Source organism: Hypomesus nipponensis, chromosome 12, assembly GCF_054491055.1.
Source record: "Hypomesus nipponensis isolate SF chromosome 12, ASM5449105v1, whole genome shotgun sequence".
Taxonomy (NCBI): Eukaryota; Metazoa; Chordata; class Actinopteri; order Osmeriformes; family Osmeridae; genus Hypomesus; species Hypomesus nipponensis.
The window spans coordinates 13595290-13622992 of NC_140372.1; the positions used below are offsets into that span (position 1 = coordinate 13595290).

General features: G+C 47.7%; 3 protein-coding genes across 4 annotated transcripts; 1 reads left to right on the forward strand and 2 right to left on the reverse strand.

The window, feature by feature from the left end:
• Positions 1–22: 22 nt before the first annotated feature.
• LOC146261287 (serine protease 23-like) lies at positions 23–3999 on the reverse strand. The gene is made up of 2 exons (XM_084668674.1): positions 3657–3999; positions 23–2275 (listed from the first exon to the last, which is right to left on the reverse strand). The coding sequence occupies exons 1-2, from the start codon at positions 3680–3682 to the stop codon at positions 1054–1056; spliced, it is 1248 nt and encodes a 415-aa protein (XP_084524800.1). The 5' UTR covers positions 3683–3999; the 3' UTR covers positions 23–1053.
• An 8096-nt stretch (positions 4000–12095) lies between these two features.
• LOC146261288 (coiled-coil domain-containing protein 81-like) lies at positions 12096–18233 on the reverse strand. Of its 2 annotated transcripts, XM_084668068.1 has the most exons (15): positions 17966–18232; positions 17721–17782; positions 17342–17495; positions 16499–16758; positions 16135–16318; positions 15469–15586; positions 15019–15127; positions 14705–14851; positions 14359–14466; positions 14020–14189; positions 13740–13818; positions 13432–13521; positions 12986–13206; positions 12705–12830; positions 12096–12498 (listed from the first exon to the last, which is right to left on the reverse strand). In XM_084668068.1, the coding sequence occupies exons 1-15, from the start codon at positions 18042–18044 to the stop codon at positions 12363–12365; spliced, it is 2043 nt and encodes a 680-aa protein (XP_084524194.1). In that variant the 5' UTR covers positions 18045–18232; the 3' UTR covers positions 12096–12362. The 2 variants fall into 2 exon arrangements, with proteins under 2 accessions (XP_084524194.1, XP_084524195.1); XM_084668069.1 differs by lacking the exon at positions 13432–13521 and having other exon boundaries at positions 17966–18233.
• A 1179-nt stretch (positions 18234–19412) lies between these two features.
• Positions 19413–27660, forward strand: LOC146261289 (uncharacterized). Its single transcript, XM_084668191.1, has 8 exons — positions 19413–20355; positions 23247–23329; positions 23409–23691; positions 23993–24101; positions 24311–24498; positions 24777–25884; positions 26064–26130; positions 26738–27660. Exons 1-8 carry the CDS (start codon positions 20321–20323, stop codon positions 26905–26907), a joined length of 2043 nt encoding a protein of 680 aa, XP_084524317.1. The 5' UTR covers positions 19413–20320; the 3' UTR covers positions 26908–27660.
• The last annotated feature ends 43 nt before the right edge of the window (positions 27661–27703 follow it).

Genomic DNA, 27703 nt, shown 5'->3' on the forward strand with positions numbered 1-27703 from the left:
TGTCTGATAAGCTGAAACTAAGTAAGAGATAAGAAAGTATTTTATTTTTTGCATGGCGGCACATAATATACTGCAGGATTGTTACAGAGACCCTGAAAGGCGTTACGAGTTGGACGAAGGAACTGCGTATGCATCAGAAATGCATTTAGCTTCCTACTGGCTCCACTAGGGGGCGCTGCAAGCCCACCAGGCAGGTACAGCACAGTCATGCTCAGTTAAGATTGCTCCTGACCCATCAGCAATGCACACACCTGGGGCCTTCTTTATCGACCGTTTGCACGCACTAATATGTGCGTAAACCGTGGGTTGCGATTTATCATGCAAAGAGATTTCTTGGAAGTGTGCGTACGCCGCTCGTACGAATGTTTGATAAATCGCCCCTTGAACAGTTCGTGGGAATATTCCAAACCTCCACGTAAGAACAATTTCTAAGCACGCTTGATAAATGAGGCCCCTGGTCTTTCTGGCATACTTGGAAAGCTAGTTCAAGCAGAAGCTGTGCAGAACAGGTGCAGTTGAAGCTGGAGAAGGATACAGGTGGGTTACAACTGGACGAGGGAAAATGTGACAGGAAACAAACACGTTTTTTTGGTATTTTTCAGTAACATTCGTATGTATCTCCACAGCACGGTTGGAGGATGGAGAACGTGTGTGTGCAACAGGCGTGAACACAGACAAGTGTCAGTAGGACTAGGAGGTGCAGTGAAATGTGTTTTAGACATTATGAAACAAAAAATTTAATTAAGTAGCATAGTCAGAAGGCTGTGCCATAGAGACAGCCGTGTCCTCAGTGGAGTTCTTCGTGCTCTGAGCTCCAAATGCAGGGGCAGGAGTGGTAGAAGCTGAAATTCTCTTCTTTCTTTTTATGTTTGGTAGTAAAGTATAGAGAGTATGAGTGTTTCACCATTATAACAACAGAGCCATAGTGTCGCCCCGGGCTACTGATCTCCCTCTTTTCTGACCTGTATCCTGTCTTATCCTCTCTTCCCATCCTCTCTTCTGCTCTTTCCTTGCTTCTCTTATATCCTCTCCTTCCTTTCCCTCCCCTCCTCCTCAGCCCTCTCTACAGTCCACGTAATTTCCTTTGATCCAGTAGCAGATCTGAGCGTACTTGAGCGGCGTCACCTTGACGGCCACGTTAAACTCCTGCGCCCGGCCGTCCCTCTTCACCCATTGGTGGCCCGAGAACACGCCCACCACCTTCCTCTCCCAGCGCCCTCTCTTCCTGTTCCAGAGGCGGGCATAGACCCCTGATCCGCTGGCCCCGGGTTGGGCATCGCAGCGCTGGTACAGCAGGTCTCCTGTCTCCTCACCGGCCGGGCAGAAGCGGTAGACCAGCTGGCCTGGCCTGTCGCTGTCGAAACCCGAGAAATGGACCCGGCCTCCGGGTAGGCGGTTGGCGGGCGGGCTGACACCCAGCTTCATGGTACGGCGGCGGTGGGGCTTCTTCAGCTCCAGGAGGGCGTAGTCGTAGTCCATGCCCAGCTCGTTGGCACTCGCCCCGGCCTTGATCCAGCCCTTGGGCACGTGGGTGCGTCTGGCTCGGATCCACTGGAACTTCATCTTTTCCTCGGCCGGAGGGGAGGGGTAACCGAGGGCGATGGCCGGAGAGGATGTCGAGTTGTCACGGGGACCGGTGGAGGAGAGAGAGGGGGAGGAGGGTGTCTCGCGGGACTTGGGTTTCAGGAAGCCCACGCGGAGCTTCTGAGCTCCCTTGACGTAGTTCTTCCCGTCGTGGACACAGTGGGCCGCCGTGAGAACATGGCGCTCGCCCACCAGCGTTCCGGAACACCCCGTGGACAGCTTGACCGCCGTGGAGAATGGGTAGCCCGACAGGAAGTCCCGCCCCGTGATGCTGAAGCGCCCGTCGTGCCCAAAGATCTGGCGCCGCCGGCGAGACCGAGGACGGGAGGCCAGGCCGAGGGCCTCGGGGTCGGGGCGTGTCTCGGGTGGGGGGCGGAGACTGTAGCCGTAGATACCCACGTCGGTCTCTGTGAGGGTTCCGTTGGAGTGCAGCGTCTCGTAGGAGAGCCGGCGCCGCAGGTCCCAGTAGCTGGGGGGAGGGGCTCTGTGGTGGCATGCCGGGTCGCAGGGGGACGCCACATCCAGTCGGGCCGGGGACAGGAAGTGGGGGGGCGGAGCCTCCTGCGTGTGCCGGGGTAGGACGACGGGACCGCGCTGATGGAGGGGCCACTGGGGTCTGGAGGGAGCTACCATGGAGACGAAGAGGCAGAGGAGGAAGGGGGGAAGGGAAGCCGTAGAGGAGGAGAGGAACCTGCAGAGGGAGAGACAAGAGGGGGAGAGATCTCACTCACTGGCAGACCCTGGGGGCGGGGTGGGGGGGGTGGGGGGGGGGGGGGTTCTCCTGACTGTTGAAAACTCGAGGATGTGCCCTATTGGCTGTACTTCACAAGGGAACGTTTTTGGGAGTGCCATCCGGGATGCCCCTTTGTGCAATAAATTATAAGGATGTGCCCTCTAGAGCAGGACGATTTCATAGCATGTCTTAGTGAGTGGAGATAACGTCATGCCATCAGCTGCTTAAACTATGGTGTCCCAGAAAATGGAAAGGGTACTCCTACAGTTAAGAAAACATGGTCAACTGTATTGCCTTAATCTCATTCAAGGTCGAAAATGATTTCATGATTTCATGACGCATCATTGCTTTTTGAGTACTGGTGGGACTCCAGATCTTGTAGAAAGTGCCTTTTAAGTTTTCTTCTCCCATGTCCTTCAGACAGCCCAAGTCTGCCATTAATGTCCATCCACATATTCCCAGGATCCTGAAAGTCTTTATGCCTCTCCTTCTCTCTATCCCTGTCTCGCTATTCATCTCTCTCTATTACTGTGTCTCCCTCCCTTCCTGGAACGTTCTCTGTCTCTCTGTTTCTCTCTCCTTCTGTCCTGACAGAATGTGCCAACCAGAGATTAACTGCTCTTTAAGTCATGTAGCAGACGCTCTTATCCAGAGCGACTGCTGTGTACATGACAGGATGTATAGGCCATCACACACACACACATATACACAAATACACACACATACTATACACAGAGACTGGGAAACATTCCCATTACTTTCATCACTGCCCCTCCCTGCAGCTCAAAGCCATATACTGTATTCAGAAGGAGACCAGAGTTGGGGGGGGGGGGGGGGGGTTCCAGCAGTGGAATTTTCATCTGCAGAGGAATGTTGTCATTTGTAAACTCCCAGTGTTTTAATAAAGCTTAAAATACTCACATAGGTCTGGGTCAGGGGTTAGAGGCCAGACAGAATTTTCCAGAATTTGACTGACTGACTGACTGGTTTTTAAACTTACTGACCGCATACATAACAGCAGTACAGAACTCGCCCACTGACTAACACAACTTAAGTTGTCATTAACGATGACATCACACAATTAAATCTAACGCTAAATTACTGAACTCTGCCCAAAATTAAGGTTCACGAAACAATGACCTTCGAATTAAGTCATGGCACATTACATTTTAGTCCAGATAAAAATTATAGCATTATTCTTCTTCAAGATTACTCTGAACATGATCTTGACGCTTACGCAACTTTCTGTGCGTCTTGCACCACTGCGTTTCGCGTAACATTGTAACTGTGAAAGTGCGAGTGTTGGTGAAAGAAGCCAAACTAGTGGTGAATGACTTACCGAAAGAGCGCACCCCACGCGCGCATGGTGTGTATTGGCAGGTGTGATGGTGGTAACGGGACTGTTGCTGCTTCCGCGCGCTCATCAGAGGATTCAGTAACGGAAAAGATACGCGGGAGTACTTCTTTTTTTGAAAAATAAGCAGAACGGGTGAAAACAAACAGAAAATGGTTTACGTCACTGATTCACTGATAAACGTTGTATTTTCGTTATTCCGTTAAAGTTTACGCGTCTCCATAAGCATATGGGTTTGTTTTGGTCCGCGTCCATCTAGACTAAGCTACCGCGGACACCCGGAGCTCGGGATTACCGTCTACTGTGCTTCTTCCGCTGGTAATATCCCACCCGGTCACGTGACAAACACATTATTTCAGAGTTGCTAAGTCTTCATAATACTGGGGAACACTTCCTGACCGTGCCCACAAACACACACACACACAAACACACACACTGTCACACACATTCACGTGTGAAGTCTGGGGGGTTGTAATGGGAGTCTTGGAGGTAATGAGATTCAACGCATCTTTACAAGGAGCAGAGGAGAGGGGAAAAGAGGATAAAAGAAGAGGAGGGAAGAAGAGCAAGACAGCACAACAAAGGTCAGAAGAGAGGAAGACATGGGGGGAGAGAAGGAGGGGGAGGAGGAAGAGAAGGAGAGCCGAGCTGTCCTCTTCTCTCTCTGACCTTCTCCTTCAAGTGGGCGGGGCCTCGATGAAAGAAGTCACTGTATTGGACTGCTGGCTCGGTCGTCATGGCAGTGGTCTGTCCTGCAGGCTGGCTATTGTCACCCACCTACTCCTGTTGGCTCTCTCTCACACACACACACACACACATACATACACACTGATTCTGGACACATACTTTTGGACAGAAGAGAGGTTCACACACACTTGTCCAGGTAAGACTATAAGACGACAAAGTCTAATAAAGTCTCCAAGCAGTCGTTGGACAGGTAATATGGGTTCATTTAGAATCCATTATCACACATCACGCTCACGCAGAAAGACAGACACACAGACTTACACAGTCGACTACACCAACTGAGACCAGCATCAACACTAACACACACACACACACACACACAGACACTGCTTGATGTGTAGCTCGCCTGGGCATAGTTACTGTAGCTGCAGTGCTAATGGGGTGTATAAAGAGGCTAGTCAGTGTTGTTTCTATAGAGCCCACATTAGATCATTCCGCTGATGGGGAACACACACACACCATCACAATCAGCCAGCTGGTTATGTATCTGGGTCAGAAAGCTCTGTACAGAACAAAACCTCACTGGCAGTTTCTATCAGACTGTCTGGTTTAACTAGCTGACAAAAAGACAGGCAGACAGGCTGATAAACAGAAAAGCAGTCAGACAAGCAGTCAGGCACACAGACAAGCAGACATACAAGTGGACAGCTTGGCCGTCAGACTGGCAGACAGAAAGATAGATAGGCAGACGGATAAATGGGCAGACAGATATGATGCGTGGGGCTCTAACATGGTGAGGATATTGTTTGTCTTCAGTTGTTATGAAAGGGGCCATTTGTTTGCCCCCCGTCACCGTGGTGACCAGCATTCCCCAGTGTTGTTCCTGTTAATTTTTTCCGACAATCACATGCAGGAATTCCCTCTCTCTCTCTCTCCTCATCTCTCTCTCCATTTCTATCTCTCTCTAAGCCCCCCCCCCTCTCTCTCTATTCATATTTCTTTGTCTCCCCCCTCCCCTTCCCTATGTCTCTTTCCCCATCTCCCCCTTTCTCGCTCTTGTCTCTTCCCTCTACCCTCTCCACGCTCTCCATCCATCCTTCTTTCGGTCCTTCCTCTACGCCTCCCTGGTGTTACCGGAGCAGCTGTTTTCAGCCAATCACACATCCTGCCAGGGGAGGCTTCTGAGAGACGTCTTATTGGCTGTGAGATGTGTGAGGAATGCTAGCCAGGATGGAGGAACGTGTGGCCAGGAAGGAAGTCTCCTTCTGGGTCAGTCGTGGTTCAGTCCAGGAGGGTGTTCATACGATATCTGGTCTCCCAATGGGCTTGGTACACTCCTCTCCTCTTGTCTCCTCCTTTCTCCTCTCCTTTAATGTACTCATCTTTCCTTCTCTTCTCCTCTCCTCTCCTCCCCTCCGCACTCCTCTCCTTTCCTCCTCTCCCCTCCCCTCCCTTCCTCGTCTCTCCTCTCAGTCATAAGGACAGTCAGACAATTATCATGTGATAACTAAGTGGATCTCAGTCATATGGTTAACTACAAAATGTTAACACTAGTGTGTGTGTGTGTGTGTGTGTTTGCGTGTGGTGTGCAATTTGATTAGAGCTATGAGCTCGTTTATGCAACTGATCGTTTTGACTGCCTTGGGACAATAACAACACCAACAACATCCATGTCTCATTGGCAACAGTAAGCAAACACTGTGGTATTAAATATCCTTCACATCAGCTGAGTCCCCCCCCCCCCACCACACACACACACACACACACGCACACACACAATCATGCGCACGCACAGAATATAAGATCTTTAATCCACCCTTCCGTCCCCTGATGTCCTCTTATGTACTCCCTCACTCGCTCCACCATTTCTCTTTCTCTCTCCCACCTCTCTTCATCTCTCCCTTCATTTGTCTTTCCCTCCTCCCCCTTTTCTTTCTCTTCCTCTCCCTCCAGTTGAGGTGGGAGTTCGGGGTCTGTCTCCGAACCATATGTCTCCATTTCAAAATAACGACCCAGGCGGTTGAGGAGGGCAAAGAGGGAGGGAACTGGAAGTTGAGAGGGATTCTTGGTCTATCCTGGTCTGTGAATGTATGTGTGCCAGAAACTGTAACGTTGATTGGACTAAAGTTGAACATCTCTGCCCTCAGACCTCAGAGACTTTCTTCTCTGCTCTCTTCTGGCTTAGTGTTCAGATATCTATACTGCTTCCTGTCTGGCTAGTGGATGGTGTCTCTACTAGTAACCAACCCTTACAGTAATACCAGTCTGGCAGTTATCTATTCCCTAGTGGGTGAGAGAGAGAAAGAGAGAGAGAGAGAGAGAGAGAGAGAGAGAGAGAGAGAGAGAGAGAGAGAGAGCGTGTGTATGTGGTTGTGTGAAAGAGGAAGAACTCACGCCAGAGACATGAGGAGAGAAGCAGCTGTGTTCTTGGTTCTCATGACTGTTTATGGACAAACTATGCTAGGAACACACACACAAACACACACCCACACAGGGATAGAGAAGGAGAGGGTGGGGGAGAGAAGGAGAAAGAGAGAGAGAGAAAGGGGTCAGGGTATTGATCCTGAGCCAGTCATTACAGCCTCTAAAATACATCTGGTGCCAGAGAACTGCCACCAATCTCCTGCAAGTCAGTTTCACAACACCACACCCTCAACACCCTGAACACCTTTAACACCCGGAACACTCTGAATAAAAATTGCTCGCTATTTGTTCGTCCCAAGACATCCCACAAAACACATAGACATGGATATTTTATAGTTATACACACACACACACACACACACAGAGAACGATCTGGTGGTGGGACTGTGTACAGTCTGGTCAGTGTCTTCGTATTCAACCACTGCTCTGCCCAGGTAAAAAAAAAAAAAGCTTAGTATACTAAATCTTAGCATACTTGGGTACACTGGAAGAGTGATTAATCATCAGTATACTTCAAGTTATTGAATGATTAGTTAATTTGAAGTGTGCTATTTTGGAACAACTTATTTTGTACTTAATATATTAAAGTTGTAATTAAATTGTACTAAAGCACAATTTAAAGTATATTAAGTGCATTTTTACGTGCTGAAGTGGAACAACTTCAAGTATACTGAGTACACTGTAAGAATACGGCTATGTCCATATACGTGTATAATAAGTGTACTATTGTTTTATTGAAAATGTGAATATGCTTGAAATACTCTTAAGCATACTTTTTTTTCACCTGGGTGGAGTATTATATGTGTGTGTGTGTTAATACTATATATGGAAACCGTGACCCATACCATCACCTACACATGAAAAACGACGCAAAGAGTCAAACGCACAAAGAGAGGAAGAAACTCCTGCTTCCCAGCGGGAACAATGCAATAAATACCCTGTTCTGATGAGGCGATAATCCTCCACACAACCCTGCGGAAACGTGTGTGTGTGTGCGCACTAAAAACTTGGAAACCCCCTAGTAAGTCTGACGCAGCAGGGGTCTCCATCCAACTGGAAACACACACACACATTACCTTAGAAACATAGAGCCCTTTACGCTGGGGGCGTCGGCTAGCGGTTGTCACAGCAACCCCATGTTGTGTGGATGTAAAGGTCAGACCCTTTCTGATTAGCCGGGGCTACCAAGCAGCAATACTAATCAGTGAGAACACAGAAAGAGTAGAACAGAATAGACTTGAGTTCAGCAACGATAGAATAGAACTTTTATGGAGGTCATGCTGACAGAGCCTGGAGCGAGCCTGAGAAATGAGCATGGGGACTAGCTAATCAAGCCAAGCATGAGTCACCTTCCCTGGGACCTGGTCTCGGTGTTTGTGCCCTAACAGGCCAGGGGGTTCTGGAAGTTGGGGGCAGGGGGGAGGGGTCTTGGGGGGTGGGAGACAACCCGATCCAAGAGTAACAGAGAGCTCTGGTTCTGTGCTGGTGTAGATGTGCCAGACAAAGCTGGAAGGTGACCCTTGGACCCATCCCACACACACACACACAAACGCACACGCACACTTGCCTCCTCAGAACATAACAGGAAACATGGAGCTGAATGTGATTGTCACCTTTGGAATTATTGGAGTCATCGTGACTGGCTCGCTCACACACACCCAAACACATTATGAACAAGTGAAGAGACACACGTCAGTCTCTCTGTTCTAGATGGTTAGTAATGAGTAGATGTACTGTGGGAAGCAGATAGCTGAACTGAATCCATGAACAGTTCCAGTACACAGAGTATGAAGAGACAGGAGAGAGTGGAATAGAAGCATTCTTCTGCTAGTTGTGGTCTGATAGCTGTGTGTGCGTGTGTATGTGTGTGTGTGTGTGTGTGTGTGTGTGTGTGTGTGTGTGAGAGTGAGTCAGTAGGTTGTTACTCCCTCAGGACTGGGTGGTTCTCACTATGTTTTTCTCTGGATCAGAACCAGGGGCGATTCTAGGATCAGACCTTTAGGGGTGCTCAGCCCCCAATGAGAATGTGACATGAATACAGTGCCTTGCAAAAGTGCTAAACCCCCTTGCTAATATAAATCCCTAATTTCACTGGATAACAATTAATACATTTATGTATTATTATGCAAAATATTGATTGAATGAAAAAACTAAGGATGTCCCTTTCTTCATTAACTACCAGCATTAAATGATATTAAACAATATGTATATATATATTTTAATTATTATAATTTTTAGGTTTGCTGAGATGAAATTTAGGGAAGCTTGAGCACCCCTGAAAAGGGTCTAAAATCGCCACTGATCAGAACATCTCTCTCCATCTCTCTCTCTCTCTCTGTCTCTGTCTCTGTCTCTCAATCTCTCTCTCTCTCTCTCTCTCTCTCTCTCTCTCTCTCTCTCTCTCTCTCTCTCTCTCTCTCTCTCACACACACACACACATGCACCCATACACATACAGTGTTACAGTGAAATATATAGTTTCAACGAGCACGCACACATTCACACTCTAATTTGGATTCACTCGAATTTGGAAGCCTTAGTAAATGTCTCCTGGCTTGGTGTCAGGATCACTGCTGCTCCACACTTCCCTTCACTGGGAGTGCCCCTGCCTTCTGACATACGTGTCTGATCGAATATTTGTGATTTGTTTTCCTTTTTGGAAAGGAACCACAAACTGGGACCGGCTGAATCTTTTATCTTATCATGGTTGATATTAACAATCTGGTTATTGTGGTGGGCTGTTTTCACTGCCCAGGCCAGGTTGCTTCAAATAGGCAAGGAGAGACTGAGATCAAGTTCAGAGCAAACTATTCTTTATTGTCATCAAGTAATTGGACACATTGGCGAGATTTCTCTGAGCTCCCAGAGACAATCTGACTAACATGAGATTCAGTAAACATTTTATACAGTTGATCAGACACCCTTATCGCCCTTTCAACCTGTTTGTGCAGTAAACCTTCCCTGATCGTTATCTGATCAATGCGTACATGACTGCTTGGTCTTATTCAGCTCCTTCCTATTGCGTTGGCCGTTCAAAAGTCCCCGTCTAGTCTGCTAGTGTTCTCTTGAAGTACCCTAATTCAGGTGGTATGATGTTCTGATAGTGGCTAGGGTGGTCAGTCATTCTCCTTCCATGACCGTGAATCAGCAATAGGGTTTCTGCTTAGAAGGAAAGTACTTTGTACCCTTAGCTAGTCTGCGTCATAAGATGATCTGGTCCTAAGATGATCTGGTCCTAAGATGAACGTACAGGCCCATATATGTGTATAATACAGGCTTTCTGGCCCACCACATTATTCCACCGGGTTTTATATGAATCGCATACATTTCAAAACAACGTTAAAACAAGCCATTTTCAACCTCTTAGAGCTCATGAAGTGTCTGCCAGCACAGTCACACTCACTCTCTAACCCTACTGTGTGTATTGTGTGCATTGTGTGTGTATGTGTGTGTGTGTGTGTGTGTGTGTGTGTGTGTGTGTGTGTGTGTGTGTGTGTGTGTGTGTGTGAAAATGTGCAGGGCTGCGTCCGGAAAAGATACAGGATAGGCGGAGGCAGTGAGGAAATATATTTCTGTCACGAATATCTGTTTTTGACACTTACCCAACTGGAGTTCCTGTTCTCCAAACTTTTAATGTGTGTGTAAGTGTGTGTGTGTGTGTGTGTTTGTGTGAAAAACCCTGTCCAGAGGCTCTGGAACCAGGTGGGGTTCCTCAAGGCTGATGCCTGGCAGCTACAACAGCTGACTCCTGATCAGATCACAACTGTAATCACACACAGACCTCCTCACTACAGGCCCAGACAGGATCACATGTGTCACGTTTGATTACATGATGCTGTTGGAGTTTGCCTGCTGTTCTGTCCCAGCTGGTCTGGAGTTTGTGTTTACTGGCTACTACTTCAGTTCGGCTATTTGGAACAATTAGCATAGATAATATATGTTTACACATGGATCCATAACGGAATATACTGTAACATAATTAAGTGGTGTAAGGAGAGAGTCCATCCAGGGTGTCGTGGGGCTCCGTAGTGTGTGAAAAGGGTGTGTGTGTACCGTAAGTGTGTGTGTGTCAGGGCTGGAAGTGGGGGGGATCCTGTGGGGTTACATAGCGTGTGTGGACAGGGTGTGTGTCTAAATGCTGCAACATCTGGACTGCAAATTCTGCAATCTACAGCCAAGCAGTGTGTGTGTGTCCGTGTGTGTGTCTGTGTGCCAGTAACTCTGACATTGATTGGATGTGCTACCCTGGGAAAGTTGAACGTCTCTCTCTTCATTAGAGACTTCCATTTATCTCTGTTCCTCCCTCGCACGATGTGTGTGTGTACGAGTTGCATATCCCTCAGTTCTCCTGTGAAGGCAAGATCACATTTGACTCAAATGTATGTGGATCTGGAGAACTGTACTTGAGAGGAGGAATATCTATCTCCAGTGTCCTGGGAGGGCTGGTGTTTTATAGACAAGTTCTGACTGCAGACGGACGTTACAGACTGCATGTACCATGTCTATACCTGTATGTGCAGCCCTGCAGGAGAGCCACTCTAAGAGGAGCCTGTATGTTGGGCCTGGCCTCATCCAGGACAAACTGACTGTCTAACTGTCTAACTCAACCAGACCTGAAACTTGCTATCTATCACCAGGACATAAAGAACAGCACGTGTTTCAGGGTGGGTCTTCATCTGGAGCTCATCGTCTGTGAGTGTGTGTGTGTTTCTTTGTATGTTAGTGTGTGTGTGTCTGTAGTTGATTTACAGCGTGCACGCGTGTGCATCTTGCCTGGTCCCTGATGTCATGAGAGCTGTGCTGCTGCACACACACACACACTTAAACAAAGAGTAGCCAGGTCATAAAACATCATCCAACATTAGGGAGAGGGATGACAGATGAGACAAAGAGAGAAAAATTAGGACAGGGGGGAGAGATGAAGGGCGAGAGCAATAGAGGAGACAAAGATAGCTCTAATGAGCTCCAGGACCCTGAATTTCATCTTCATAACTCATGTTCTGTGTCAACATCTCACCATGATCTCACCTTCTCCTCCTCCTCCTCCTCCCATCTCCTCATCCTTGTGTCCTCGTCCTTTGCCCTCCCATCATCCTCTCCGACAGTTCTCGCCTCTGTGCCTCCGGTATCAGTCTCTTTCAACTTATCCCTTCCCTTCTCTCTCTCACTCCGCGTTTCTCTCCAACCTTCGATCCTTCCCTCTCCATCCCCGGCCTTCTCTCTTGACTGAGCCGGGTTACACAAGAGGAAAAACAACGGAGGGAGGGAGAGAGGGAGGGATGCGTGCGCGACTGACTGACACCAGAGAGTTGCTCGGTTGACACACTAATGGTACTGTACGTTTATTAACTGAGCAATTGCACCACATTGGCAATACTCGACCCACAGCATACTCCCACACACAAAATATGCAATTCACACTATGCTACAAGTTACACACACACACAATATGCAATGCACGCGATGCTAACATGCACACTAACACACGACACACCACACTGGTATACGTTAGAGAGCTTGTCAGACATATCTGTCTTTATTGCAATTGTAGCCCGTCTGTCAGTTTGCCTTTCTGTCTGTTTAGACCATGAATCTGGTCCCTAGCGCGCAGTGAGTCTTCCAGATGTTGCTCTCTCCACAGTTGCTGGTCTTCTTCTGACACTGGTGACACCTGCGATAGCGTTCACACTGGTCAATCAGCAGGCCAGTGTGAGACCTGTCAAGACAAGCCAACTTATTAGCACCAGAACCTTTTCAAAGAACAGCACTTGATGAACACAGAACCACAGAACTGAAGGAAGGAAGGAAGTCTACGCTGACGGTGTTTCCCCGCCTTACCCTCCTACCTCCTCATAATGTGTGAAGCCCCCACTCCCTCCTAAGGTAGGAAGTCTCTCCTCTTTCCCTCTCCTCCCCTCCTACCGTAGGAAGTTTCTCTCCTGACGGTCTCTCTGGTGTTTAAGAGTGGCGCTGCAGCTCCAGGTGGTCTCCAAAGAGGAACGCAGGCTCCGCATCCGCTCAAAACGGCTGATCCGGTCTGCTATCAGCCTGCACGCGCGCGCACACACACACACACACCATCTTAGTTTCCCACCCTCTCCTCTTTCTCTCTCGTCCTCGCCTCTTTGACACCTTTCCTCTCCCCTCTCCTTCTCCACGTCTCTCCATCCTCTCCTCCCTCTTTTCTCCTCTCCTCCACTTACTCCCTTCTGTTCCTCCGCAGCATCTCTCTCTCCTCCTTCCCCTCGGTCAGCCGACGGTCTAGCTCCGCCCTCATCTTTCGATTGGCTATCTCCAGCTGTTCCTGGTAGACCCGCTGGGCCCGCTCTCTCTGATTGGCCAGACTGGCAGCGGTGGAGTCAAGAAGGCCAAACACGGCTCCGTCGGGCTGGCGTGCAGGGATGCCTGGGCCCTGGTCTGCCACCTGGTGGAGAAGACAGGTTAACTGTCTGTCTGTCTGTCTATGAGTGTATGAATCGATCGATGGATCAATGGATCTATCTATCCATCCGTCTATCATCTGTCTGTCTGTCCGTCTGATTTTTCTGTCTGTCTATACATTATTTGTTTCCTTTTTTTCTTGCTTTCTGGCTTTTCTTGTTTTGTGTCTGATTTGATCTGTAATACGGCTATGGTAACTGCTTCCTGCCTGCTCTGGCTCCCAATCCTGCTTGTTTATAGGCGGGAGCATCACTCCCCTGTCTTCCTCACATCTGGATCTGTCATCACCCGGCCCCACCTGCACATCACAGCAGTACATAAGACAACACACCTGTCAATCACCTGTATATTTTATCCCTCCACACAAGCTTTATTGGAGATGTATTGCTACATGCATGCGTAAGTGAGTGAGTGAGTGTGTGTGTGTGTGTGTGTGAAAAGTGGGGGGGGGGGTATGCTGTGTGTGTGTGTATGTCAATGTTTGTGTATGTGTGTGTGTGTGTGACAGTGTCCAACCTGTGTGTCTAGGGCTCTCTGGTAGTTCTTAGTATCGTTGTGTTTCTTCAGGATCTGCTGGGTCTTCTGCAATGCAATCCTGACACACACACCTCCACATTCATATGACCACAGCAGACGAGCATGGTGTCTATTGGTATGTGTCTGTAAATGTGTCTGTGTGTGTGTGTGTGAGTATATGTTTGTGTATGTATGTGCGTGTGAAAGTATCTGTGTGTGTGTGTGTGTGTGTGCGTGCACATATGCATCTGTGTGAATGTGTGTGTGTGTGTGGACTCACTCCTGGGCCAGCTGGGCCTGTTGCAGACGGTCTAGCATGTCCTGGTCCTTCTGGGTGTGTTTCATCTGCTCCCTCGTCCAGCCCGCCTGCTCTCTCAGCTGCTGGCTGTAGCTCTGCTGGCTGGGCCCCCTGGAGGGGGTGGGGGGGCGCCCCCCAAAGATGTAGGAACCCTGGTGGGTATCAAAGAGAAAGAAATGGTCTGTGTTTTTGTGTGGACAGATGTTAGAGGAGTGAAATTGTACTTGATAGCTTTGACCTACGGAGAAGTCACATGACATTAAGACCACGCATCATTGTCAGTTTCTTTTTTTTGAAAAGGAAAGTTTGTCATTGGCTTACATGGAATTGGGAGCTGCGATTGGTCTTGCGTTCCTTCAGAGCATCGGCCACACCCAGGTTAAAAGCTGCCAGCTTCTGGGCATGCTGCTTGAGCTTTTGACGGTCAGCCTAGGAGCACAAACACACATGCACAAACGCACACACACAGGTATACACACATACAGATACTCACACACAACGTCAAACACTCTGAAGGTGTGGATGAGTGCGCCTGTGTTTATCTGTGTGAGAGTGTGAATGCACAGGTTCCAGTGTGGATGGACGTGTGTGTGAATGTGTGTCCCTGTGTGTGTGAATATGTGTGTCCCCATGTGTGTGTGTGTGTGTGTGTGTGTGTGTGTCTGACCCGCTCTCTCTGCAGGTAGGCCTGGTCTCTGAGCTGCTGGTGAAGGAGCAGCCCCCTGTTCTCCTCTTGCTCCTCCCTCCTCCTCTCCTCCTGCAGGTACAGAGGAACGTTCCTCTGGGAGCGCTGCATGCACAGGTAGCACAGCTCCTGCAGGAGACACACAGGTTACACACAGACACAGGTTACACACAGACACAGGTTACACACACACATACAGGTTACACACACAGGTTACAAACACACAAACTGTTTATACACACACACACACACACACATACAGGTTTCACATACATACACCAGTCAGACACACACACCTGTCCAGCTCGGTTGTGATTCACACAGGGTGCCTCCGGGGGAGACGGTCCTCTCTTCCCCTCCTCAACAGCGCCCTCTCCTGGTAAGAGGCAGACACTGGAACTGCACCTGGAAACACAGGCCAGCCAGTCAACCACCCCCTGCCACTCTTCCAGGGGGGCTGGGAGGACAGTCAAAGGATGTCCATCCATTCATCCATCCATCCATTCATTCATCCATCTGTTTGTCCATTCAGACAGTATGGTTAGTCTCATGTTGTCCTCAGAGCTCTGGTTACACTGACCACCTCTGGGTTAAATGTGTGTATGTGTGTATGTGTGTGTGTGTGTGTGTGTATGTATGTGTCTGTGTGTATCACCCAGGACGTAATTTAATAGGACCACCTCTGAGGTTTCATTAAGGGAATGTGTGTGTGTGTGTGTGTGTATGAACTGTGTGTGTGTGTGTACCTGTCAGCAGCCACAGCAGGGGGTGAGGTGTCTAGGTCCTCAGTTAAGCTGACAGCGTTCACCTTGGCAGTCTGCAGGGTCTGTCTGTACTGAGGCCGATCAGGGCGGGGGGTGGGCTCTGGAGACGTGCACATGCACACACACACGCATTCATGTCAAATGTACCCAATTCAGTGCTATGAAACCCTCTACCCAACCTCTCTCTACTCAACCACTCTGTCCAGCTTCTCTGTCTGCCCAGCCTCTCTATCTACCCAGCCTCACTCTACCCAGCTTCTCTTTACCCAGCGTCACTCTACTCAACCACTCTACCCAGCCTCTCTGTCTACCCAGCCTCACTCTACCCAGCTTCTCTTTACCCAGCGTCACTCTACTCAACCACTCTACCCAGCCTCTCTGTCTACCCAGCCTCTCTGTCTACCCAGCTTCTCTCTACCCAGCCTCTCTGTCTACCCAGCCTCTCTGTCTACCCAGCCTCTCTGTCTACCCAGCCTCTCTCTACCCAGCTTCTCTCAACCCAGCCTCTCTGTCTACCCAGCCTCTCTCTACCCAGCTTCTCTCAACCCAGCCTCTCTCTACCCAGCTTCTCTCAACCCAGCCTCTCTCTACCCAGCCTCTCTGTCTACCCAGACCCTCTCTACCCAGCCTCTCTCGCCCTGCTCTCACCCTCTGTGATGTCCCCTGTGTTGTCCTGATGGATGTTGTGGTCTGGAGGGGCCTGGCTCCTCCTGTCCTGCCCTCCCTCATAGCCCTCCTCCCCATGGCTGGTCCTGGGAGGCTGTGGAGTGATGGTGGCTGGACGCCGTAAGCTGGACATGCGACCTGACAGCAAGCTGGTAGCACATGGACTCTGTAGGGAGTGGGGGCAGACAGACAGACAGACACAGACAAACAGACAGACAGTTGGACAGTCAGATAGCATAGGCAGTCAGATAGACGGGCAGACAGATAGGCAGGCTGACAAGCAATCAGACAGACAGGCATATAGACAAGCAGACGAGCAATCAGACAGACAGTCAGACAGACTCACGTTACTCAGAGCCCAAAGCAGTCTGCCGGAACCGTCCATGGAGCTGATAAAGTCCCGGTAGAACTTCATCTTGACCTTGCCGTGCCTGAAGCAGAGCACCCCCACGCCCTGGAAGGTGAAGAGGACGACGCGGCCGCCCGCCACGGCTCTCAGCAGGAGGAGCAGCGTCTCGCGGACACAGCCCTCCACCGCGTCGCGCTCAAACGGGCTCTCTGCCGACAGAGCCGCGTGGTTCAGAGGCACCACAGGCACGTCCTCTGCTGTCGGACACACACACACACACACATACAGTAGATGCATACACACGCATTCAGGACATATATATGTATATATGCATGCGCTCACTTCATCTGGTTCAACAATGTGTGTAATGTCATTTTTGGTGACATGGTCTGTGAAGTTGCCCTCCTCCCTCTACGTCTACCTGCTTTCCTCCCCCCCCCCCCTCTTCCTATCCTCCCTCCCCATCCAACTCCATCCCTCCCCTAACCACAGCCAGTGGTCTGGTCTGCTTCAGACCATGTTTTAGCACCAGTGACTCCCCTCCCCTGTCCCCCCCTCCCCTCCCCTCCTCCCTACCTGCGGCCAGTGGTCTGGTCTGCTTCAGACCATGTTTTAGCACCAGTGACTCCCCTCCCCTGTCCCCCCCTCCCCTCCCCTCCTCCCTACCTGCGGCCAGTGGTCTGGTCTGCTTCAGACCATGTTTTAGCACCAGTGACTCCCCTCCCCTGTCCCCCCCTCCCCTCCCCTCCTCCCTACCTGCGGCCAGTGGTCTGGTCTGCTTCAGACCATGTTTTAGCACCAGTGACTCCCCTGTCCCCCCTCCCCTCCCCTCCTCCCTACCTGCGGCCAGTGGTCTGGTCTGCTTCAGACCATGGCTCAGAAGCAGCTTCTCTGATAGCAGGAAAATGGGCCTCTGCAGGAGGATTAACTTGTTCCCCATGTCCAGCTTCTGCTGAGAGAAGGTGAACGTCCCCAGACCCACAATGTGGACCCCCTGGATCACACACATCAGCCCACCAGTCAATCAATCAGTCACAAACTAATCAACCAATCATTCTCTCTCTATTGTCCAATCACCCGGTAATGTACATTAGCGGCTTGGACTCTGAAATGTATTTTGGTCTCCTCTTTATAGGCCTACTTCACTGTTTCTACTATAACATACCTATAATCTACTCGAGCCTACTGCTACTGTAATCTCAACAATCAGGATTCCTACCTTCTGCAAGCTCATTTGCTTCTCCACGAAGGACGATACGTTGGCCCAGATACTGTCGACGTCTGGCGCACGGCCGAAATGACACGTCCGAGAAACGTAAAATAACACACTTCAAGTTTGTAGCCATTACAAATATGTATATCGTACAAACAAAACATTTGCTCGATATTAACTTTTATTGTTATATTTGTGGTTGGCTCGTAAAATGGGTTAGATATAGCCGTGATGAGTTTCCGTAGGCCTACCGTTTTCAGACAGATGGGAGAGCGTTGGGAAAGCTTTCCTCTCCGCCTCAGACACCACGGATAACAGCGTGTCCGGCATCCTAAAGGCGCGAAAAGTCTTTGGCACGGAGAGAGCAAAGTTTTCTGTCAGTCTCCAAAATTGTCCCTGCCGGTAATAGCCTTCTCCTAACCCGGCGGATTTATGTGTGCAACCAGCGCTGCTCCTCCCATGCCTTTGTTGCCAGGAGCAATGTCACAATAGAGTCGCACCCCCCGCAACGTTGAAGTCTGACGTTCTCTAGCGCTGCTAATAAGTAACATATTATTGTGACGGATATGTTCTCCTCACAACAATCTGGGTCTACTTGAGCTCTCCTTGAGAATAGTTTGGCATAGTCTATAACTAACCATTATGCTTTAGATGCGGGCGACATCCGGTTATAAACCGCAACCTCAAGGACTCAACTCAATCAAATTTTCAGTGGACCAGCGGAGACCGTGTGGTCAGTGGCGGACTCAGGCTGTTTGAAGGGCAGGGGCGAAAACATGTAGAGCACACGGCACGACATGAGGCCCCATCAGGGTCGGACTAGTAAGTAAGTAAGGGCAAGGCATTTCACCCTATTTGCCTTGGGGGGAATGTCCCTGTACTTACTGTATGTCGCTCTGGAGACGAGCGTCTGCTAGCCTAAATGTAAATGTAAATATGCAATGTTTATAAACATTATGTCAATAACGCACTTAAACTTCATGCTCTCTGCAAATGTTTTATTTCAACATTTGCTGATCTCAGCAGGATGTTAATTATTACAAATATAACAATGTGTATGTAAACATTATGAAGTATAAACACTTAAACAATAGATTTACATTTAAAAAAAATAAGTATAGCCTTCATAGCATGAAATGTGAAATGAAATTTACACTCTAAATTAAATATTTGGAATTCCCTCTGCAAGTATATGACTTTTCTTTGTAATTGTTTTTCCAATAATAAACAAAATTGATAAAAAAAAAAAAAAATCCCTTTGCAGCCGAACAAATTTACCCTCTAGAACAGGGGTGTTCAATCCTGGGACCCAGAGTCCTGCACGTTTTTGATGTTTCCTTGCTCCAGCACTATGGAGGACCAAACCTGCCATATTTAAAAATGAATTAATGAATAAATAAATGTCCACATCCATGCATTTAGACATAAATAAATGAATACATGTACTAATTAATGCACAATTCTCAATCAATATTACCTTATAATTTACATGTATTTATGTATTTATTTGTGTATTCATTTATTTATTCATTTATTTATTCATTCATGTATTCATTCATTTATTCATTCATGTGTTCATTCATTTATTCATTCATTCATTTATTCATTCATTCATTCCTGTATTTCTTCTTCTCAATATGTTAATGAGATGTGTCAATCAAAATAGGTAGGCGGTATTTGACACACCATTGGCTAATCGTTTTCCACACTTTGTATTCGATTATGTAGCCTTACATCCATCCTTGCTGTCATTGACAACATAGCCTACATGGACAGGCTGGCCGACCTTGTTGAAAATAAAGATTTAATTCACCATATATGATATTTGGATAAACAAACATGTTATAAAGATTTTACTACGTTAGTTGTGGGCTATCACTTAACACCCAACTTCACTACGCTGACCGGCCAACCATGTGTTTACCCCGATAAAAACGTAAACATTTTAAAATAAAAAATCCTGATTGTTGATTGTCAAACCAACATATTTGTCCTGTGTGTAAGAGCGAGATAGACAATCTGGCATATAGCCCCCAATCAAGCAGAAGAGAAATTTGTGAAGATTGACGACACAAAGTTAATCATCGAAGATGAAAAGTAGCTTAGTCCTAAATGGAGTTGTATGCCCCATAGCACATATTTTACAAAGACTACGGCAACAAAAGCCAAACGTTGCCACGTTATGTTGGGAATGGGATGCCGTTGCGACGGTTATTGTTGGAGCAACAAGTTGCCTAAATAGCCTGTAGCCTATGCCATGTTTATGTACATGTCAGCTTTACATGTAGAAAAGAAAATCTCAGAGAAGGTGAAAGGCTTGGTGACCTGCCTGTCAGCAACGAGCCTGTCCCGATTCACCAGTCTGGATCGACGTGTTCAATTACCTCATAATGGCGCTCAAGTCTATAAATTCTGTCAGTTCAGCGTCGGACATCAGTATCGTTTTGAAACTCGATTTGACTTTCTGATAGACGATCCATCGGTGGAACAGGAATTAAAGAAAACCTAAAGCACAAGACAGGACTGGACAGGGTGCTGGTTGCTGATATCACTACGATCCTACCCATCTACACGTTTGATCTACAGAGTAGGCCTAGCGTAGCACGATGGGAGCCGGGTGCAGCAGTCTACCTGACGACAGGTAAGGAGATGCTGTCCTACCTTTCATTGTTGGATGAAAGCTACTACTTTCAAGTTTAGCGTATCCCTGCTAGCTCTCGACACATTCGTCAGGAATTTGACGAAAATGTAGATAGCTTAAGTAAAATAACTTTGTCACAGCTTTTGTACCTTAAAGTGGAACTGAATTGCGATTAAACACAGTGATAATATAATAGTAGGCTATATATACTATTATATTATACATTAAACGCCATTGAAAATATATATATAACAAACCTGTATGCAATATTGGTCCAGATTGGTCTTGTATGCCGCTGTTTGCAAGGGTTTTTGTATTTGTATTTATATGTTGTATTTTTTATATGTGTAATACCCATATTTATTATGTGCAATATTTATATTTTATAATATGGTATTTATCTGCCTTCATCTTTATTCACTCCGCACAAGAGTACTGTTTTGTTTTTATTTTTAGTTAGAGCACTAAGAACCAGTAGAACAACATTTCGTTCTTATGTGCACTTACTCTGTACTGTCCAATGACAATCAATCTATTTATCATACTCTATAAATAATCAAAATCTCTAGTGTGTAAATTATGTACTTATGTTAGAAGTATTTGGCGCGTTAGAAGTAACGCTTTATACTCCGATTACTTTTTTTTCGAATAACGAGTAAAGTAAGGGATTACTACGGTGGCCCACGTGTGCACAACCCAAAACATTAGCGAAGCTAACAAAAGTTGAAAACACAAAAACATTAGCACACAACACAACGACGTTAACAAAAACAAAACATTTATAAAAACGCTGCATTTCAAAAAACAACTGCTTACAACACCACCATGAGGCATTGAGATAATGGCACACTGAAAACAGAGCCAGTGAGAACTCTGTTAAAAGAGAACACACAGCCATGCAATGCACACAGCACGAAGGGTTCCCCTACCACGGATGCAGAAAGTTAAGGAGGAACTGAAACAGATGGAGGACAATGATATCTTAGAGCGAGTGACCAATCCAACAGATTGGTGTGCACCAATGGTGCCGGTCCTTAAGAAGAATGGGGACGTGCTTATTGCTCCGGAGACTCACAGAGGCAGTGACGCGATACGCACAGATCGAGAAAGTGTGTGGCGGGGCCTGAGAGAGGTGTGAGAAATACCTCTACGGCCTGGATGACTTCAAACGTCTGACAGATCACAAGCCACTGGTACCTCTTATCAACAGCAAGGACCTTTGTCGATGTCCCACTGCGCTGCCAAAGACTGCTGGTGCATCTCAGAAGATTCAAGCCGACTGCGGAACAGGCCGCAGGAAAAACTTTAGTAGTAGCCGACACACTGTCACAGAGTCCACAGAAAGACACTCTAAAAGAGACACACACACACAGATGTTGAGTGCTATGTTGCGGCTATCATGCAGGGCATGCCTGCAACTCAGGGGGAAATGGACTGTATCAGGGCGGCCACAGCAGCGGATAGAAAGCTTCAGGCTGTGATCAAGCTCATCAAGTCTGGGTGGCCAGAGCACATAAGTAAGACCCTCAGCTCAGTTAGGGAGTTTCTCTCTGTCAGAGGTGAACTGTCCGAGTATGATGGTATTGTCACTTGGGGAAGCTGCATGGTTGGACCACAGTCCTTTAGAGAATACATTCTTGAAATAATACATGAAGGGTACCAGGGCCTGACAAAGTTCAGGGAAAGGGCCAATGCCTCAGTATAGTGGCCAGGAATCTCTTCTGATATAAAAGAGGCAGTGGGTGGAAATGTCATGTGGGCCCCGCAGAAGGACCCTTAATCTCAACACCTCTGCCTGACCGGCCATGGAAGAGGGTTGCACTGGACCTGTGTGAACACAACAAGCAGAATGATCTGGTTATATCAGACTATTATTCAAGGTTCATAGAGTTACCTACCCACCACAACAAGTGCCCTGGTTATCCAGGAGCTGAAGGCAACGTTCGCCCACTTTGGAATTGCGGACTAAGTTGGCATTGACAATGGGTTACAGTTTTCTAGTGTGGAGTTCCAGGAGCTGGCAAGACAGTTGGACTTTAAGCACATGACCTCCAGTCCACATAACCCTCAAGGCAATGGTCATGCGGAGAGACCAGTGCAAACAGCCAAGAGGATCCTTAGACAAGATGACCCGTGGCTTTCCCTAATGTGCTACAGGTCAACACCATGCTTGACTACAGGGCCCATTCCTGCAGAGCTCTTCATGGGTAGAAAGATCAGAACGACTCTACCCACCCTGGAGAAGAATCTCCGGCCCAAATGGCCCAACAGGAAGCGCATCGAGCAGAAGCATGTTGCAAACATGAAACATACATTGTTAAAACCAAATAAGTCCCAAAGGAACGAACCATAAGAGCATATAGTTAGACAAGTTACAGCATGAACCTCAAAAGTGCAAGAGTGAACCTGTGGAAAAAGCAAGCAACAATAATATATTTCACAGCAAGTACAATCATTTTAAGTCAATTACAACTAACCAACAAGAGCAGCACGTCTCTCAATAAGAATCATTGTGATCCTGGAGGAAACTAACATCAGGTCCAGCCAATCATTCCTAAGTACCATTGTCCTTCCGTAGAATAGTCTTCTCCCTATTCTACTATCCTACACTTATGGTTTGAGAGCTTGTTTATGAATTTAAATGTCAAAATTTGAAGCTGCAGTTTGGTATACATGCAATATGAGGTGTGAATTCGATGAGTTACTTTCGATCATTGCTGCAGCAAAATCTTCTTTAACAAATTAACAGAAGAAACGGTCTTGATCGTTAATGGGGTGAGGAACGTTGGAGAACTTGATCGGTCGATAATAGGTCCCAAATGTGTTTTAATTTCAGTATTTAGGCCTATTGTTATTATATACATAATGTTTTTCTTTTATAAATTGTTTAGGTCGTGTCAAAAGAAGAAAGTCACTTTGTTAGTGGTTGGACTTGATGGAGCGGGAAAGACGTCGTTACTCCGAATGATTACAGGTTAGTAAACTGACTGACAGTCCCCTCCAGCATGTGTAAACAGCACCAGTGCTGACTGACTTTTGGGTTTGTCCTGCAGGTTGCACACCAGAAGAGCAGAGAGCCTCGGCTGGTGTCTCTGGGGTACAGATGGACTCTTCCGGTGTCTCTGGGGTAGAGATGCCTGTGGCAGGCTACCAGGTGACCCTGCTGGACCTGCCCGGGGATCCTGGTCTCAGGACCCTGTGGGAAGACTATTACCCCCGGTGCCATGGCCTGGTGTTTGTGGTGGACTCTGCCGAAGACTTTCGGCCTCGGCAGAGCACAAAAGTCTTTAAGGGAACACTCAAACACGGTCATGTGATAAGGAAACCTGTCCTTCTGTGAGTATGCTAGTTAGCAGACTTTGTTTACACAATGTTTAGATCCGGTGACATGCAAACAACTCACTCTTTCTCTCTCTCAATCTCTCTCTCTCTCTCTCTCTCTCTCTCTCTCTCTCTCTCTCTCTCTCTCTCTCTCTCTCTCTCTCTCTCTCTCTCTCTCTCTCTCTATCTCTCTCTCTCTCTCTCTCTCTCTCTCTCTCTCTCTCTCTCTCTCTCTCTCTCTCTCTCTCTCTCTCTCTCTCTCTCTCTCTCTCTCTCTCTCTCTCTCTCTCTCTCTCTCTCTCTCTCTCTCTCTCAGGCTGTTGAACAAGCAGGACCACTACACGGCTTGGAGACAAGAAATATTGGAGAAGAAACTCGGAGTACAAGGAATTCTTAAACTGACTAAGTGCTCGTGCATAGTATTAGTGAGTGCCTTTCTCCAAAGTTGTGGTTTGTTAGAGTCTTGGGAGCTCATGTGGCTTTGGTTTTGTCAAATGCATTTTCAAACCCCCTTACTCACCATGTAAAACATGATTTTTGTCATCAATCATAGAGGTAGCCACCCCACCTCTTGTTGCCTACACGACTGTACAGTCTAGATATCACAGATCTACAATGTGTTCCTCTCTTGTAGAAGTCTTCTGCCATGCCTGACTGTCACAAGTCACTGGGCATAAAGGCCATCCAATGTGGACTACGCGGGCTACTGCGAAAGGTCTCTCGAGATTACCAGGTCCTTTGTAGACGTGTTGAGTACGACACAGAGCGCATCAGGACCATGGATGAGGAGACAAGGAGATTTGTAAAGACACCCGTGATGATGTGAGCAGGAATAAGGGAAAGAGGGACGAAGGCTAGGGGAAGACTGTATACAGTCAGGATGAATAATGATGAACTCATATAGTGTTCGCCTATAAGTAAGGAGGGAAGTAAGGATGATGAAAGAATGTGTTCTTTGAAGACTGTGTGGTAGAAAGATAATATTTTATGACAAGATTACTTCACGTTTGTTTTCAGTGTTGCTGAAAAGACTTGCGACATGCCTGTCTTATGTGAGGAGTTCTGTGTGCCCAGGGAAAATATTTTGTTTTCATTTCCAGCAAAGAAGAGCCGGAAGGAAAAGGGGAAATGAAAGGAGAGGTTTTGGAGGGAAGCGAGAGAGCCTCCGTCACTGCCTTTCTTGAGAGCTGCACGGAGGAACGACCACCTCAGACACTTCAGGTACTGAAGCCAGCAGCTCGCAAAGTCCACTTCAAATCCTCTACTGCCCAAAGCTCAAAGGCCTTTGAGTTTGAACAGGTCACACTGCCCGGTACCCCGATCGACGGCAAAGTCGTTGTCAACAGTTGTCCGATCGTGAGATGCACGAGTATCGACACGGGAGATGACAATGACCTTCCGGAGAAGTCCGTAGATGGAAGCGGCGATAACGTAAGTCAGGTGGTCGATTCACTCAGTGTGAAGTCCTACCATCTGCTAGCCTCCTCATATCCCTGGCTTGACCCAGCCATGCGCAGGGACTTGTCCATCAGCCTCCAAGAGCAGCTGCACACCTTCATGACTGCATACGACAAGCAGGTGCAGCTTGACACCCAGGATGTGGAGATCAGATTCTCAGACACGGTGCTGATTGAGCACCAAGGTAACCATGGTAGGGCCCTCTGTCAGTCCTCCACACTGGAACAGGAAGAGGAAGTGAGGGCCCTCTGTCAGTCCTCCACACTGGAACAGGAAGAGGAAGTGAGGGCCCTCTGTCAGTCCTCCACACTGGAACAGGAAGAGGAAGTGAAGGCCCTCTGTCAGTCCTCCACACTGGAACAGGAAGAGGAAGTAAGGGCCCTCTGTCAGTCCTCCACACTGGAACAGGAAGAGGAAGTGAGGGCCCTCCGTCAGTCCTCCACACTGGAACAGGAAGAGGAAGTGAGAGCCCTCTGTCAGTCCTCCACACTGGAACAGGAAGAGGAAGTGAGGGCCCTCCGTCAGTCCTCCACACTGGAACAGGAAGAGGAAGTGAGGGCCCTCTGTCAGTCCTCCACAGTGGAACAGGAAGAGGAAGTGAGGGCCCTCTGTCAGTCCTCCACAGTGCAACAGGAAGAGGAAGTGAGGGCCCTCTGTCAGTCCTCCACAGTGCAACAGGAAGTGGACATGAGTGCTCTCTGTGAGAAGGAGAAGAATAAATGGAAGTTTAAGTTTTCCAAGCATTTCAAGGTAAAAACAAAATAGTTATTAACACCCAGATTTATGTTTCACTCTAAATATAGATTTTTATAATCTTCCTACATAAACTTTGTTTTGTTATTTGCCAGTTGTATTGTTTGAAGTCGTCTTTCAATGAGTTAGAGCATATTTAGTACTTCTGCCTAACTGGTTTGATTTCTTTAATGTAGAAATCCAAGAAGACTAAGGTTGGCCAACCTGAGATCACACAGACGTCTTCACACAAGGACTTCATCCGTAAGTCCACTGGTATAGATACTGGGGCCAGTTGCATAAAGATAGACCTAGTCTTAGACTTGAATGTAACTTTAAGTCCGACTTGCCATAGACACTCAATGTACCTGTTGCATAAAGCTTTACTATCAGTGAGTAACCTAAGACTGACTGACTGGCGCTAGTGTCAACAAAGTGAGTTATGTTGTCATCTACTCACTCCTTTAATAAAATTCAATTTTATTCTGCGGAAAAGCAGAACCAAGTAAACTTTTCTGCAGTTACAAATAGGCTTAACACACTTAATTCCTTTCGTAATAAATTATCCTAAGATCCTACTAACAGATTGTTTGCATAGCAACTCAGCCCTTACTGCATGGTTTAGCCAGGGGAGAGGTGGCAATTTTTTTTTTTTACCTCAAATTAAGTCAGTCTTACTATTTATGCAACAGACAGACTTAGTTAGACTAGTCTAACCTGGCAATCTAAGACAGCCTAAGGCTAAGACTAGTCTTAAACTAAGTTTATGCAACTGGCCCCTGGACAGTGTTTAATAAGTACACAGTATTTGCATAGACATTCACACACACACAACCAGAAGCTCATTGAAACTCTTACCTCCTGTGTCCAGCTGTGTCCCCCAACACGGTGTGTCCAGCTGGGTCCCAGTCAGACGCAGGCTCCCAGCTCCAGGAGGGATCTACCAAACGCTCCGTGTTCGCAAAGGCCTTTTCCTCCTTCAGGAAAGGCCTGTGCAACATCTTCAAGAGGAAGAATAGAATCCTCCCTTGCACAATTTGACACCCCCCCACACAACCCCCCCACCACACACACACACCCCACCCCCACACAACCCCCCCCACCACACACACACACACGCCAGATAGGAGTTTTTCTTACTCCAACATGTTCTGAGGGCAGAAAGGAAAATGATTGGATTACAGAACTTTTTGCTGCACGCACCCCTTTCAAGTGTTCAACACCTGTCAAACCATCCCCCCCCGCCCCCACAACACCTTAAGGCCTTTGCACACTGAGTCTGAAATTCATGTACACGTGCACAGGTACACCACTAGTGGTGCTCAAGCACCTGCCCTTTTGCCCAATTTTTTCTTCATTCATCAATATTTAAGTATAAAAATGACCCTCTCTGTCATCAATTCCCCCCAAATGTGTTTTGATATCTGGGCATTTATTTGAGTTCTTGTGAGAATTTCGCCCCGACATGCTCCGCGGGGCTCACAAGCCCCCCCGCGCCCCTCCCTCCTTCTCCTCCACTTAGTGCTTATGCAGTGCAGAGCGCCAGGCCTAACGGCTGCAGCCCACTTTTTCTCTGACCCGCAGCATCAGACAAACAGGTAATGACAGTGTTTGTGCAATCCCTCGACGACGTTTGGTGATAAATTAACCACAACATTAGCACCTCTGAAAACATTACATCGCTCGCGTGCTCGTGCTCTCTCGCGCGTCTGTGTGTCTGTCTGTCTGTGTGTCTGTCTGTCTGTCTGCATGTGTGTGTCTGTCTGTCGGTCTGTGTCAGTCTGTGTCTATGTGTCTGTCTGTCTGTCTGTCTGTCTGTGTGTCTGACTCGCGCTCT

Bases quoted from the DNA above. Each gene is read 5' to 3' on its own strand.
- LOC146261287 (XM_084668674.1), bottom strand. From the start codon at position 3,682: ATGCGCGCGTGGGGTGCGCTCTTTCG. The intron at 2,276-3,656 runs GTAAGTCATTCA...CTCCCTCTGCAG, and splicing joins GCGTGGGGTGCGCTCTTTCG to GTTCCTCTCCTCCTCTACGG.
- LOC146261288 (XM_084668068.1), bottom strand. From the start codon at position 18,044: ATGCCGGACACGCTGTTATCCGTGGTGTCTGAGGCGGAGAGGAAAGCT. The intron at 13,522-13,739 runs GTTGGACACTGT...TGTGATGTGCAG, and splicing joins AGAGAGCCCTAGACACACAG to GTGGGGCCGGGTGATGACAG. The intron at 13,207-13,431 runs GCAGGAAGCAGT...CTTCTCCACCAG, and splicing joins AGGATTGGGAGCCAGAGCAG to GTGGCAGACCAGGGCCCAGG.
- LOC146261289 (XM_084668191.1), top strand. From the start codon at position 20,321: ATGGGAGCCGGGTGCAGCAGTCTACCTGACGACAG. The intron at 20,356-23,246 runs GTAAGGAGATGC...TAAATTGTTTAG, and splicing joins AGCAGTCTACCTGACGACAG to GTCGTGTCAAAAGAAGAAAG. The intron at 23,330-23,408 runs GTTAGTAAACTG...TTTGTCCTGCAG, and splicing joins GTTACTCCGAATGATTACAG to GTTGCACACCAGAAGAGCAG.